Below are 13795 nucleotides of genomic sequence, written 5' to 3'. Positions count from 1 at the left end.
TAATAGAACCTCTGTGACTCTGGGCTGCATTGGTTTGCTGTGCTAGGAACTCATACCAACCTTGATAAGTAGCCATCTCAGGCATGGAATTACAGGGCTCTCTGAGCCAGGGTTTTGTATTTGGAAAACCTGGAAGAAGGAAGACCAAAGGAGAAGGTAGTGAATTCTTACATTTTAAAATCAGAGTATGTAAGGAAGGAAAACTCAGTATTTATTTGTGCTTATGTCACAAAGCACCCCCTACTAAGTCTCCCTAGTTCGCTAGGCTATGGTCCAATAATCATTCCCCGTCACAAGGACAGATTAGGGCAGACAAATGCCAACCCTGGCCTGGGGCCCTTAAGACAGAGCAGACTCCATGCTTGCTCCATGGCCCTGGATTGGCCATCTTTTTAGGTCTGTGGTACAAGCAACCCATTCATTTTATTGGCACGGATAGCCCAGACTGCCTTTTTTACTCACAGTGGAGTTTATTTCAGTGACCTTTTTTTTTTGATCAAATTTATTCATTGATTGGACTTCCCTGTGGTGGCTCAGACGGTAAAGCCTACAATGCAGGAGACCTGGATTCAATCCCTGGGTCGAGAAGATCCCCTGGAGGAGGAAATGGCAACCCACTCCAGTATTCTTGCCTGGAAAATCCCATGATGGAGGAGGCTGGTAGGCTACAGTCCGTGGGGTTGCAAGAGTCAGACACGACTGAGCAACTTCACTTTCTTTTCATTCATTGATTTAATGACTGTCTATTGAGCACTTAGCTATATGCTTAGACTATGGTAATCCTTGGACCTATACCAGTGGACAGAAAGACAAAAACCCCTGCTCTTGTGTTTGAGAAGAATGATCTTCTAAGGGGTTACAGACAGGCTAGGCCTACCAAAACATAGGCATAGTCAAATACAGCCCTTCAAACTGGATTTCTCTGGTAGAGCCATCTTCCAGTTTGAAAGAAGAGAGTCAGGTAAGAAAGGGCTTAGTGGAATATGGAGGAGAAATGTGGGTAGGAGTCACATTGCTGTTAGGCTTCCTGCCTCTTCCTAATGATTTGTAGAGTGGAATGAGCATGTAGACAAGAGGCAGCTTTTGTACCAATAAAGATATTTCCAAGGGAGACTATAGCTGCTGCATGGGGAAAAAGGTCCAGTGACCTTTCTGAAGAAGTTGAGTCTTCTTCTTCCAGGATGCAAGTGAAGCTTGGGAAATGAGAGTCTGAATTTTGGAGCTTTGGACATTAAGTATAGCCTAGACCAGTGTGGCCCAATAGAACTTTATGGGATGATGGAAATGTTCTACACTGTCCAGTAATAGCCACTAGTGAGTTAGCACAGGCCTAGGCTAAAGCTTTTGAGAGAGACTTTTATGCAGATTTATCACAAAGTGTCCTCAGATTCATTCAACCTTAGACTATAAAGTGAGTAAATGGGAAGAGAAGCATACTATCGTTATTCTTCTCCTAGCGTTTTTCCAGCCCTCCACCTGCAACAAGGTTCCTTTTATAGTCCCTGATTTCTAATTAAAAAGCCGCATTTTAAAGTGTCTGCTGCCTCCACTGCCCCCACTGAGACTGGACATCACCAGGAAGCATAGTGTCATTTACTAGTGCCGATGACTCCAGATCTTGGCGTTAACAGCTTATATATTTACAAGTAAGCTTGTGACTCATTATGGTATTAGAATTTTCTAGGACATGTTTGGCATAAGCAATTGCTAGGTGCCATTTTTGCCAGTTCTCACGCAGGTGCTCATAAATCATGGTAGATGAATTGCTACTGCTAAGTTGCTTCAGTTGTGTCCAACTCTGTGCGACCCCATAGACGGCAGCCCATCAGGCTCCCCCATCCCTGGGATTCTCCAGGCAAGAACACTGGAGTGGGTTGCCATTTCCTTCTCCAATGCATGAAAGTGAAAAGTGAAAGTGAAGTCACTCAGTCGTGTCCGACCCTTCACGATCCCATGGACTGCAGCCTACCAGGCTCCTCCATCCATGGGATTTTCCAGGCAGGAGTACTGGAGTGGGATGCCATTGCCTTCTCTGGTAGATGAATTGGGAATTCTCAAATGTAAGATTGTTCTAAAATTTAGTTGGTTCTTACAGACCCTTTCCTAATTAGTCAGAAAGGCCACCAATACATTTTACTTAATTTTTTTAGTTTGTTCTTGAATAGTTACCAAAAGAAATTCTTACCTTGATGTCTGTACTATACTAAGCAGTGCTTCTGTTCCAGATGGATAATGCACAGGACCTGCTTTCCTTTGGTGGCCTTCAGGTGGTGATCAACGGGCTCAACAGTACAGAACCCCTGGTGAAGGAGTATGCGGCGTTTGTGCTGGGGGCTGCCTTTTCCAGGTGAGCAGCATGGATGGTCGTTGCATTGGCCAGGATCCTTTGGACCCTTCAAGTGAAGTCTAGCTTTACTCTTGGCATGATTGGCCTGGAGGAAGATACGTTTGAACTCATGCACATCTCTATCCACAGCTCAGTGTAATCTCACTGAAACTAGAGTAAGAATTTGATTCTGCCTTTATTCTAACTATATAAGAATTTTCACCCTTGTTGTCACCATTTGTGACTCTCTTCCCCCTCATCTTATATGTATGGACATTTCATAACATATTTTAGGTCACATTCTCTGTTCAGTCAAAGCTAATTAGAAGTTACACCAACCATAAGTAGTTGAGCGGAAGGGGAGTGAACTCCAAGTGTTGATCCTTTTAGCAGAGAAGCTTCATCTGGTGATGAATAAATGATGAACCTGACCAAGGAGGGCCTTCTGGGGAGATTTGCCTGCCTCTAGTTGCCTGAAACCAGTCAGCATGCCACCAGGTTATCACATCTCTGGGTTTAGAGTTGTTTAAATTTCAGTTAGTCTGGCTTATGCTCGAAGACTGATCAAGTGAGAGGAATGAGCATCTCCAAAGGGTAGATGCAGAAAGAGGTAGGAGCACCATATCGTTATACTCGCCCTAAAAAAGTCAAAATGTCTTCAAGCTGCAGTTGGTCCATTGGAGCTACAGTTTGTTCGATTTTTGAAAGTCTGTTCCTAGGACCATTTGTTCTTCTACAACAGGAACCATTATTCAAATTCTTGCTGTCAGGACATGTGTGGTGCCTATTAAGGATTACCTTTGCTTGCTTGCCAGGATTGTGATAATGTAGAAGGACTATTTTGAACATTACCATTGGACTCTTTGTTTTGAAAAGATTTCCTTTGCCTTTCATCTACGATTATCTTTATTTAATCAAAATCTCAGTCTGATACTCTCTAATTCTAAAAGACTAGCTATCTTTTCTTAGTAAATTGAGAGGCAAAGTTGGGAAAGCCAGAAGAATTGTTGCAGGTGAGAGGCTGGGAGCACTGCAGGCCTTTGTTTCCCTTCTTGCTTACCTGCCCCATCTTTAAGCCCTGCTTGTCTTGTGGACTCCAGAGCATACCTCTCTTGCTATCATTGACCAGAGCCACGCAGGAAAATCACTGCCTGTGCATCTACTGGAAAGATGAAGAATCTATAAATTTGTCATTGATAGCTGTGATTTCAGCCCTGCACAAGTTAAGATCTTTATCCTCATTAAACTTTAGAGGCTTGAGAACTTACTGAAGTTCACTTTTTGTTTCTCAAGCTATAAAATAATCGATTCAAACATTATTAATCTCTTTTCCCAGACCCTTTTTGGAAATCTTCTCTGTACTCTCCAGTACTTTCTCTGTACTTTGAATGTGAACAGATGATTCTGTGTGTACTTTGCCATTGCTTCTGGAAACACATTTCGTGGGGAAAAGAAACGTCTTGATGTCACACCTTGGTTTAGGGGAGCTAAGCAACTTGACAAGCTTGCTTTGGGCCTGCTTAGCAGGCCATAACTCATATGGAGGCTGTGCCAGTGTGTGGTGTTATTAAGGCTTTTCCATGATTGTATTAGTGTAAGACTGTGTTAACATTTCTGCGGCATCACTAAAATTTAAATAGAGATTAATATAAAATATTGCAATTTAGTGTTTTGGTGGCAAGAAAACTGCCGTATTCAAAATGTTCTAGCTGGGATTTTGATGGCTCACTGGAGGGCAGTTACAGTGACAGCATGGTGTGGTGCCAGAACATTTGGAAGCCAACAGCAGGCTCCTATACACCATGAAAATATAAGTGTTTTATGCAAAGAGGAACTTGATGGAAGGTAAGAATATTTCCATGCAGAGGCAGGTTTCAGTGGTCTAGTCTGATATTCATTATTTATTCCTGGTGTCCTAAGTGTTGGTTCTGCAGCTTCCTACCTGCCCTCAGCCTGCAGGTGAGGACACACATAGCACACATGTACGCACACCTGCACACACAAAGTGATTGGATCCGCTCTTTGTTTGTCAAGAGGGCTTTCAAGGGCTCGTGAGCATGTTGGAATCATGGAGTCTCATGGTTTGGGAATCTTATTTAGAGATCGTTCCTTCCAGTTTTCTGCTGATGAGCAAAAACATAGCTCACTCAGTCCAGATGTTTGACTATTTGGGAGAACTAGGTAGACCGCTGGTACGTACAGTCAGGAAATCTAGGTTCAAGTCCAGTTTCTATCATTTCCTGGCTGTTGACCTGTGGGCAAGTGATTTCATTTTTCTAAGCCTCACCTTTTTCATTTGTTATCTAAAAACAATCATAGGTTTCCTTTAAGACTGAATGAATATGGAAGAACATAATATACAATAAGTCCTGTGAAATGCTTATAAAACACCTATCAGTGACATGGGGTATAACATCATTGTGTTCATTGTGTGTCCTTTTTACTTTGAGTTTTCACTGTAACTCAGAGTTAAAGTGTTACTTTTGTTTTTACAATGCAAACCTTTGTCTTCCTCATTTTCTCTTCTGTTAAGTGCCTACGTTCTACCACATATATCTCTTGGTGTCAGTCTTGCTGCTTCATGAGGGTATTTGTTTGCCTGCCTGGGTTAATTAATTCATAAGACTGCCACAGACATTTCTGTAGATGAAGAGATCTCTTCTGTGGTGTTAAATGGGAAGCGGTTATTCCAAGATCAAGAAGAAAGAATTGACATAAACATAATTGATGTGGCCACTCGGTGTTACATGGCCACTGAAACAGTTTGTCCTCTTATTTAAATATTATTCACACTTATTATGTGTCATACACATTCATTTTCAGCTGCCAGTGTTTTGTTGGCCCATGTGCAGGTAGGTCAGGCTCTTGCATAAAAAGATATGTAGAAATAGGGAGGTAGGAGTCTGATGTCTTTGGCATCTTTATCTTTCCTTACCTCCCTTTCCTTCCTCCTTCCCTTCCTTCTTTCTTCAAGTCACATATTTTCAGTGGTCTTTCTAAGACCTGCTTTCATCTTATGACAGCACCTCTCTCAGTCACTTTTGGTGTCCACTGTCCATGAGTTCTTTTATGCATATGTATGAATTATTCAATTATATTGGCTTATAAATGCTCACTATATGCAGTCCTTTTTCATGAACTTATGCATAGTGTAAAAACGGAGGTATGTGAGCTGTCAGCCATAGTGCAATTATGTTCTCTTATGATGGATCCCTGGGATAGGGTTACACTCTACCCTGTCTTTGACGTCTTCATTGGACCCGCCTTAGGAAATACTGGGTTACATACATCTCTTTGTAAAATGAATGTTCACCCTGCTGCTGACCTTCACCCTCTCACCCTATGCTTTATTGGTTCTCTAATTTTCCTAGTTGTACTCTTCCCATGGATATTTTACTAATTAATTTTAACCATTTGGCCAGTGTCAAATCCTTGTGTCCCATTTCCATTTATTAGCCTCCAATTTTCAGATTTCTTTCCTGCTATCCTTCATGAATTTCAGTATCTGTATCTTATTTCTTATCTGTATCCTCTCTGTCTTTCCTGACTTTTGTGGCTTTTTGGGGGATCACTTCCATTGACCTTTACCTTTACTGCTGTCATCCACTAGATATCTTGAAATTCATTTCCCTCCCTCCTTCCAGCATTTCATGTTCTCTGCCCACTTCCATCATCTCTTCACATTTTCATCTCTCCTCTTAAATATGGTCCTTACCCTTGTCTTGATCTCCATCCTCTGCACATCCTCCTTTTCTCCCCCTCACTGTCCCTGTTCTTCACTGTCTTGCCACTCTCTAGGCTCCCTCCTTTTAGCCCACAAATGTTTGATTACTTAGCCACTAACCCCTGCCTGCCTTCAAAGATTAGACAGTTAGGGATCCAATAAGTGCACATGAGATACAATCCCTGAAATGGTTCAAGAGTATTTTGTCGTTATTGACATCTCCATTAACATTCAACAATGTCAACCACTACTTTCCTTTGGAAACCTTACTTCTCAGCTGCCATGTGATTGTAGTAGTCCCTTAGTTCTTGGATGTCTGTAATTAATTACTCGGTCTTCTTTTCTTCTTATGGCAACAATATCTTTTCAGTATCTCCTGACTACAGCCATTTACCAAACTTTTTATGGCCTTGTCACTATTGTCTCTTCATTTTCTCTACCAATGGTCCTACCTTTTCCCATGGTTTTAAATTCTACCTCGTTGTGGATAACTCCAGTGTCTAAGCCAGCCTTCTTCTCAGGTCCTTTACTCCATTTCTATCAGACTGTGTCATTGCACATCAAACTGAAAGAGAAGAAAATGTAATTCATTTTCGTCTATCTCACAAGCTAGGCTTTTCTTCCCACTTCTCTTTTTATCTGTTCTTGGCCTTATGATTGTCTTTGTTACCAAAGCTTAAAACTTTGGAGTGATATTTGAGTCTTATTTCTCTCTAGTTATTTACCTGGTCACTGAGTCCCGTGGATTTTTATTTTCACAATTATTGTCTACTAAACAATGATATCATTTTTTCACCATGATATTGTGAGGGCAGCAATATGTTTAGGGAGGAGACTCCCTCTCTCAGTGGTAGGAAATGAGCCCTGAATAGTTTAAATCAAGCATGGAAATCCCATTTTCTGTGGATGTAGATTGATTTAGAGGTAAGCATTTGACCCAGTTCTGGACAAGGAGACATAAAGAGATGTTTGCTGAAAAAGCTTCTGGGAAGGATTTTGTTCTCTTATAAAGATGTTCAAACATGTTTTAGAAAAGGTAGAGGAACCAGAGATCAAATTGCCAACATCTGCTGGATCATTGAAAAAGCAAGAGAGTTCCAGAAAAACATCTACTTCTGCTTTATTGACTATGCCAAAGCCTTTGACTATGGATCACAATAAACTGTGAAAAATTCTGAAAGAGATGGGAATACTAGACCACCTGACTTGCCTCTTGAGAAATCTGTATGCAGGTCAGGAAGCAACAGTTAGAACTGGACATGGAACAACAGACTGGTTCCAAATAGGAAAATGAGTATGTCAAGGCTGTATACTGTCACCATGCCTATTTAATGTATCTGCAGAGTACAGCATGAGGAATACTGGGCTGGAAGAAGCACAAGCTGAAACAACATTGTAGGGAGAAATATCAATAACCTCAGATATGCAGATGACACTACTCTTATGGAAGACAGTGAAGACGAACTAAAGAGCCTTTTGATGAAAGTGAAAGAGGAGAGTGAAAAAGTAGGCTTAAAGCTCAACATTCAGAAAACGAAGATCATAGTATCTGGTCCCATCACGTCATGGCAAATAGATGGGGAAACAGTGGAAACAGTGGCTGATTTTATTTTCTTGGGCTCCAAAATCACTGCAAATAGTGACCGCAGCCACAAAATTTAAAAGACACTTGCTCCTAGGAAGGAAAGTTATGACCAATGTAGACAGCATATTAAAAAGCAGAGACATTACTTTGCCAACAAAGGTCCGTCTAGTCAAGGCTATGGTTTTTCCAGTAGTCATGTATGGATGTGAGCGTTGGACTGTAAAGAAAGCTGAGTGCCGAAGGTTTGATGCCTTTGAACTGTGGTGTTGGAGAAGACTCTTGAGAGTCCCTTGGACTGCAGAGAGATCCAACCAGTCCATCCTAAAGATCAGTCCTGGGTGTTCATTGGAAGGACTGATGCTAAAGCTGAAACTCCAATACTTTGGCCACCTGATGCAAAGAGCTGACTCATTTGAAAAGAACCTGATGTGGGAAAGATTGAAGGCGGGACAAGAAGGGGATGACAGAGGATGAGATGGTTGGATGGCATCACCGACTCAATGGACATGAGTTTGAGTAAACTCCGGGAGTTGGTGATGGACAGGGAGGCCTGGCGTGCTGCAGTCCATGGGCTTGCAAAGAGTCAGACACGACTGAGTGAATGAACTGAACTGAAAGACAACGATAGTAAGGAGACCTTGTCTACTTCTTTCTACCTTGATTACAGTTGTTGGAGTAACAGTTGTTGGAGTAACAGTTGTTGGAACTACAGCTGTTGTCGGAGCTACAGCTGGTTTAGACCAGTGAGATGAGATGCACAGGAACAAAAAGGCAACATGCTGAAGAGGATAAATGAGGGGAAAGACAAGACTAGCTTCTTTATGATACAGTTTAGCTACTGTACTGGTTTTAGAACCATCTATTTACATACTTCTGTCATGAGAGTTTTTTTTTTTTTTTTAAAGATTCTTTTAGTCATTATTCTGTTAATTGCTTCTAAACATCTTCAAATTAATAAATTTTAAACATCTCTCAAATATTTAAAATTCCCTTTAAAAACTCTTGCTTCTTCATAGCACTTATCTCAATTTGCAGTTAAATATTTGTTTGATTACCTGTTAAATGATGATAAACCCTGTTAGTCCAGGAGTCAATGGAATTCATTTTCTGTCTTAATCTTGCTGCTTCCCTAGTGTATAGCAGGACCTAGCATTGAATGCTAGGATGTAATAATGAAGAAACTAAAGAATAAAGTGACACCTAAGAAATGAAGTGTTTTTCAGATAGCGTATGAGGGCAGAGTGGAGAATGCTGTCTCTATTAATGATGTAATAGTAGATGGTTCAGATATCTTGGTTCAGTCACTGAGTCATGTCCAACTTTTTGCAACTCCAGGGACTGCAGCACGCCAGGCTTCCCTGTCTATCAGCAAGTCCCATAGCTTGCTCAAACTCATGTCTATCAAGTCGGTGATGCCATCCAAGTATCTCGTCCTTTATCATCCCCTGCTCCTCCTGCCTTCAGTCTTTTCCAAGATCGGGGTTTTTCCCCAATGCATCAGTTCTTTGCATCAGGTAGCCAAAGTGATGGGGCTTCAACATCAGTCCTTCCAGTGAATATTCAGGACTGATTTCCTTCAGAATTGAATGGTTTGATCTCCTTGCAGTCCATGGGACTCTCAAGAATCTTCTCCAACACCACGGTTCAAAAGCATCAATTCTTCAAGCTCAACTTTCTTTATGGTCCAACTCTCACATCCATACATGACTACTGGAAAAACCATAGCTTTGACTAGACAGACCTTTGTTGGCAAAGTAATGTCTCTGCTTTTTAATATGCTGTTTAGGTTTGTCATAACTTTTCTTCCAGGGAGCAAGCATCTTTTAATTTCATGGCTACAGTCACCATCTACAGTGATTTTGGAGCCCAAGAAAATAAAGTCCCTCACTGTTTCCACTGTTTCCCCATCTATTTGCCATGAAGTGATGGGATAGATGCCATGATCTTTGTTTTTTGAATGTTGAGTTTTAAGCCACCTTTTTCAGTCTCCTCTTTCATCACAAGGCTCTTTAGTTCCTCTTTGCTTTCTGCCATAAGAGCGGTGTCATGTGCATATCTGAGGTTATTGATATTTCTCCCAGCAATCTTGATTCCAGCTTGTGCTTCATCCAGCCCGACATTTCACATGATGTTCTCTGCATATAAGTTAAATAAACAGGGTGACAGTATACAGCCTTGTCTAACTCAATGAAATTGTGAGCCATGCCTTGTAGGGCCACCCAAGATGAATGGATCATGATGGAGAGTTCTGACAAAACGTGGTCCACTGGAGAAGGAAATGGCAAACCATTTCAATGTTTTTGCCTTGAGAACCTCATGAACAGTATGAAAAGGCAAAAAGATATGACTCTGAAAAATGAACTTCCCAAGTCAGTAGATGCCCAATATGCTACTGGAGAAGAGTGGAGAAGTATCTCCAGAAAGAATGAAGAGATGGAGCCAAAGCAAAAACAGCATCCAGTTGTGGATATGACTGGTGATAGAAGTAAAGTCCAATGCTGTAAAGAGCAATATTGCATAGGAACCTGGAATATTAGGTCCATGAATCAAGGTAAATTGAAAGTGCTCAAACAGGAGATGGCAAGAGTGAACATCAACATTTTAAAAATCAGTGAACTAAAATGGACTGGAGTGGGCGAATTTAATTCAGTTGACCATTATATCTACTACTGTGGGCAAGAATCCCTTAGAAGAAACACAACCAGAGAGTCTGAAATGCAGTACTTGGGTGTAGTCTCAAAAGTACAGAATGATCTCTGTTTGTCTCTAAAGCAAATCATTCATTATCACAGAAATCCAAACTATGCCCCAACCACAAATGCCGAAAAAGCTGAGGTTGAACAGTTCCATGAACACCTACAAGACCTAGAACTAACACCAAGAAAAGATGTCCTTTTTGTCATAGGGAACTGGAATGCAAAAGTAGAAAGTCAAGAGATACGTGGAGTAACAGACAGGTTTGGCCTTGGAGTACAAAATGAAGCAGGACAAAGGCTAACAGGGTTTTGCCAGAGAATACACTGGTCATAGCAAATGCTGTCTTCCATGTGATGACTCTACACATGGACATCACCTTATGGTCAATACTGAAATCAGATTGATTATATTCTTTGTGCCAAAAATGGAGAAGCTCTATACAGTCAGCAAAAACAAGACTAGGAGCTGACTGTGGCTCAGATCATGAACTTCTTATAGCAAAATTTAGACTTATATTGAAGAAAGTAGGGAAAACCACTAGACCGCTCAGTTCAGTCACGCAGTCATGTCCGACTCTTTGTGACCCCATGAATCGCAGCACACCAGGCCTCGCTGTCCATCACCAACTCCCGTAGTTCACTCAGACTCACGTCCATCGAGTCAGTGATGCCATCCAGCCATCTCATCCTCTGTCGTCCCCTTCTCCTCCTGCCCCCAGTCCTTCCCAGCATCAGAGTCTTTTCCAGTGAGTCAACTCTTCGCATGAGATGGCCAAAGTACTGGAGTTTCAGCTTTAGCATCGTTCCTTCCAACGAAATCCCAGGGCTGATCTCCTTCAGAATGGACTGATTGGATCTCCTTGCAGTCCAAGGGACTCTCAAGAGTCTTCTCCAACACCACAGTTCAAAAGCATCAATTCTTCAAGCTCAGCCTTCTTCACAGTCGAACTCTCACATCCATACATGACCAGTGGAAAAACCATAGTCTTGACTAGACGGACCTTAGTCGGCAAAGTAATGTCTCTGCTTTTGAATATGCTATCTAGGTTGGTCATAACTTTTCTTCCAAGGAGTAAGCGTCTTTTAATTTCATGGCTGCAATCACCATCTGCAGTAATTTTGGAGCCCCCCAAAATAAAATCTGACACTGTTTGCACTGTTTCTCCATCTGTTTCCCATGAAGTGATGGGACCAGATGCCATGATCTTCGTTTTCTGAATGTTGAGCTTTAAGCCAACTTTTTCGCTCTCCTCTTTCACTTTCATCAAGAGGCTTTTGAGTTCCTCTTCACTTTCTGCCATAAGGGTGGTGTCATCTGCATATCTGAGGTTATTGATATTTCTCCCGGCAATCTTGATTCCAGCTTGTGTTTCTTCCACTCCAGCATTTCTCGTGATGTACTCTGCATATAAGTTAAATAAGCAGGGTGACAATATACAGCCTTGACGCACTCCTTTTCCTATTTGGAACCAGTCTGTTGTTCCATGTCCAGTTCTAACTGTTGCTTCCTGACCTGCATACAGATTTCTCAAGAGGCAGATCAGGTGGTCTGGTATTCCCATCTCTCAGAATTTTCCACAGTGTATTGTGATCCACACAGTCAAAGGCTTTGGCATAGCCTTTATATAAAGCCTTTATATAAAGCAGAAATAGATGTTTTTCTGGAACTCTCTCTCTTGCTTTTTCCATGATCCAGCGGATATTGGCAGTTTGATCTCTGGTTCCTCTGCCTTTTCTAAAACCAGCTTGAACATCAGGAAGTTCACTGTTCACATATTGTTGAAGCCTGGCTTGGAGAATTTTGAGCATTACTTTACTAGCATGTGGGATGATGCAGTTGTTTGGTAGTTTGAGCATTCTTTGGCATTGCCTTTCTTTGGGAATGGAATGAAAACACCTTTTCCAGTCCTGTGGCCCCTGCTGAGTTTTCCAAATTTGTTGGCATATTGAGTGCAGCACTTTCACAGCATCATCTTTCAGGATTTGAAATAGCTCAACTGGAATTCCATCACCTCCACTAGCTTTGTTCGTAGTGATGCTTTCTAAGGCCCACTTGACTTCACATTTGAGGATGTCTGGCTCTAGGTGAGTGATCACACCATCGTGATTATCTGGGTCGTGAAGATCTTTTTTGTACAGTTCTTCTGTGTATTCTTGCCACCTCTTCTTAATATCTTCTGCTTCTGTTAGGTCCATACCATTTCTGTCCTTTATCAAGCCCTTCTTTGCATGAAATATTCCCTTGGTATCTCTAATTTTCTTGAAGAGATCTCTAGTCTTTCCCATTCTGTTGTTTCCCTCTATTTCTTTGCATTGATCACTGAGAAAGGCTTTCTTATCTCTTCTTGCTATTCTTTGGAACTCTGCATTCAGATGCTTATATCTTTCCCTTTCTCCTTTGCTTTTTACTTCTCTTCTTTTCACAGCTATTTGTAAGGCCACCCCAGACAGCCATTTTGCTTTTTTGCATTTCTTTTCCATGGGGATAGTCTTGATCCCTGTCTCCTGTACAATGTCATGAACCTCATTCCATAGTTCATCAGGCACTCTATCTATCAGATCTAGGCCCTTAAATCTATTTCTCACTTCTGCTGTATAATCAGGTATGACCTAAATCAAATCTCTTATGATTATACAGTGGAAGTGACAAATAGATTGAAGGGATTAGGTCTGATAGAGTGCTGAAGAACTATGGACAGAGCTTCATGACATTATACAGAAGGCAGTGATCAAAACCATACCCAAGAGAAACAAAGGCAAAATGGTTGTCTGTGGAGGCCTTACAAATAGCTGAGAAAAGAAGAAAAGTGAAAGGCAAAGGAGAAAGGGAAAGATATACCCATCTGAATGCAGAGTTTCAAAGAATATCAAGGAGAGATAAGAAAGTCTTCCTCAGTGATCAATGCAAAGAAATTGAGGAAAACAATAGAATGGGAAAGACTAGCGATCTCTTCAAGAAAATCAAAGATACCAAGGAACATTTCTTGCAAAGATGGGTACAATAAAGGACAGAAACGGTATGGACCTAACAGAAGCAGAAGATATTAAGAAGAGGTGGCGAGAATACAAAGAAGAACTATACAGAAAAGATCTTCATGACCCAGATAACCACGATGGTGTGATTACTCACCTAGAGCTAGACATCCTGGAGTCTGAAGTCAAGTGGGGCTTAGGAATCATCACTGCGAACAAAGCTAGTGGAGGTGATGGAATTCCATCTGAGCTATCTCAAGTCCTAAAAGATGGTGCTGTTAAAGTGCTGCACTCAATATGCCAGCAAATTTTGGAAAACTCAGCAGTGGCTACAGGACCAGAAAAGGTCAGTGTTCATTCTAATCCCAAAGAAGAGCAATGCCAAAGAATGTTCTAACTACTGCACAGTTGCATTCATCTCACGTGCTAGCAAAGTAATGCTCAATATTCTCCAAGCGAGGCTTCAGAGTGAACCAAGAACTTCCAGATGA

At 41.4% G+C, this 13795-nt stretch overlaps 1 protein-coding gene across 5 annotated transcripts in view; it reads left to right on the top strand.

Annotated features, from left to right (window-relative positions):
* SIL1 (SIL1 nucleotide exchange factor) overlaps positions 1–13795 on the top strand; it is a 250181-nt gene that overhangs the window by 160390 nt on the left and 75996 nt on the right. For all 5 annotated transcript variants that reach the window (XM_052642451.1, XM_052642452.1, XM_052642450.1 and 2 more), the window contains exon 7: positions 2226–2347. In XM_052642451.1, the coding sequence (XP_052498411.1) occupies positions 2226–2347 (122 nt within the window). The remainder of the gene's footprint in view (positions 1–2225; positions 2348–13795) is intronic.

This window comes from Budorcas taxicolor, chromosome 7 (assembly GCF_023091745.1).
Source record: "Budorcas taxicolor isolate Tak-1 chromosome 7, Takin1.1, whole genome shotgun sequence".
Lineage (NCBI taxonomy): Eukaryota > Metazoa > Chordata > Mammalia > Artiodactyla > Bovidae > Budorcas > Budorcas taxicolor.
This window is presented reverse-complemented; position numbering and strand designations above follow the sequence as displayed.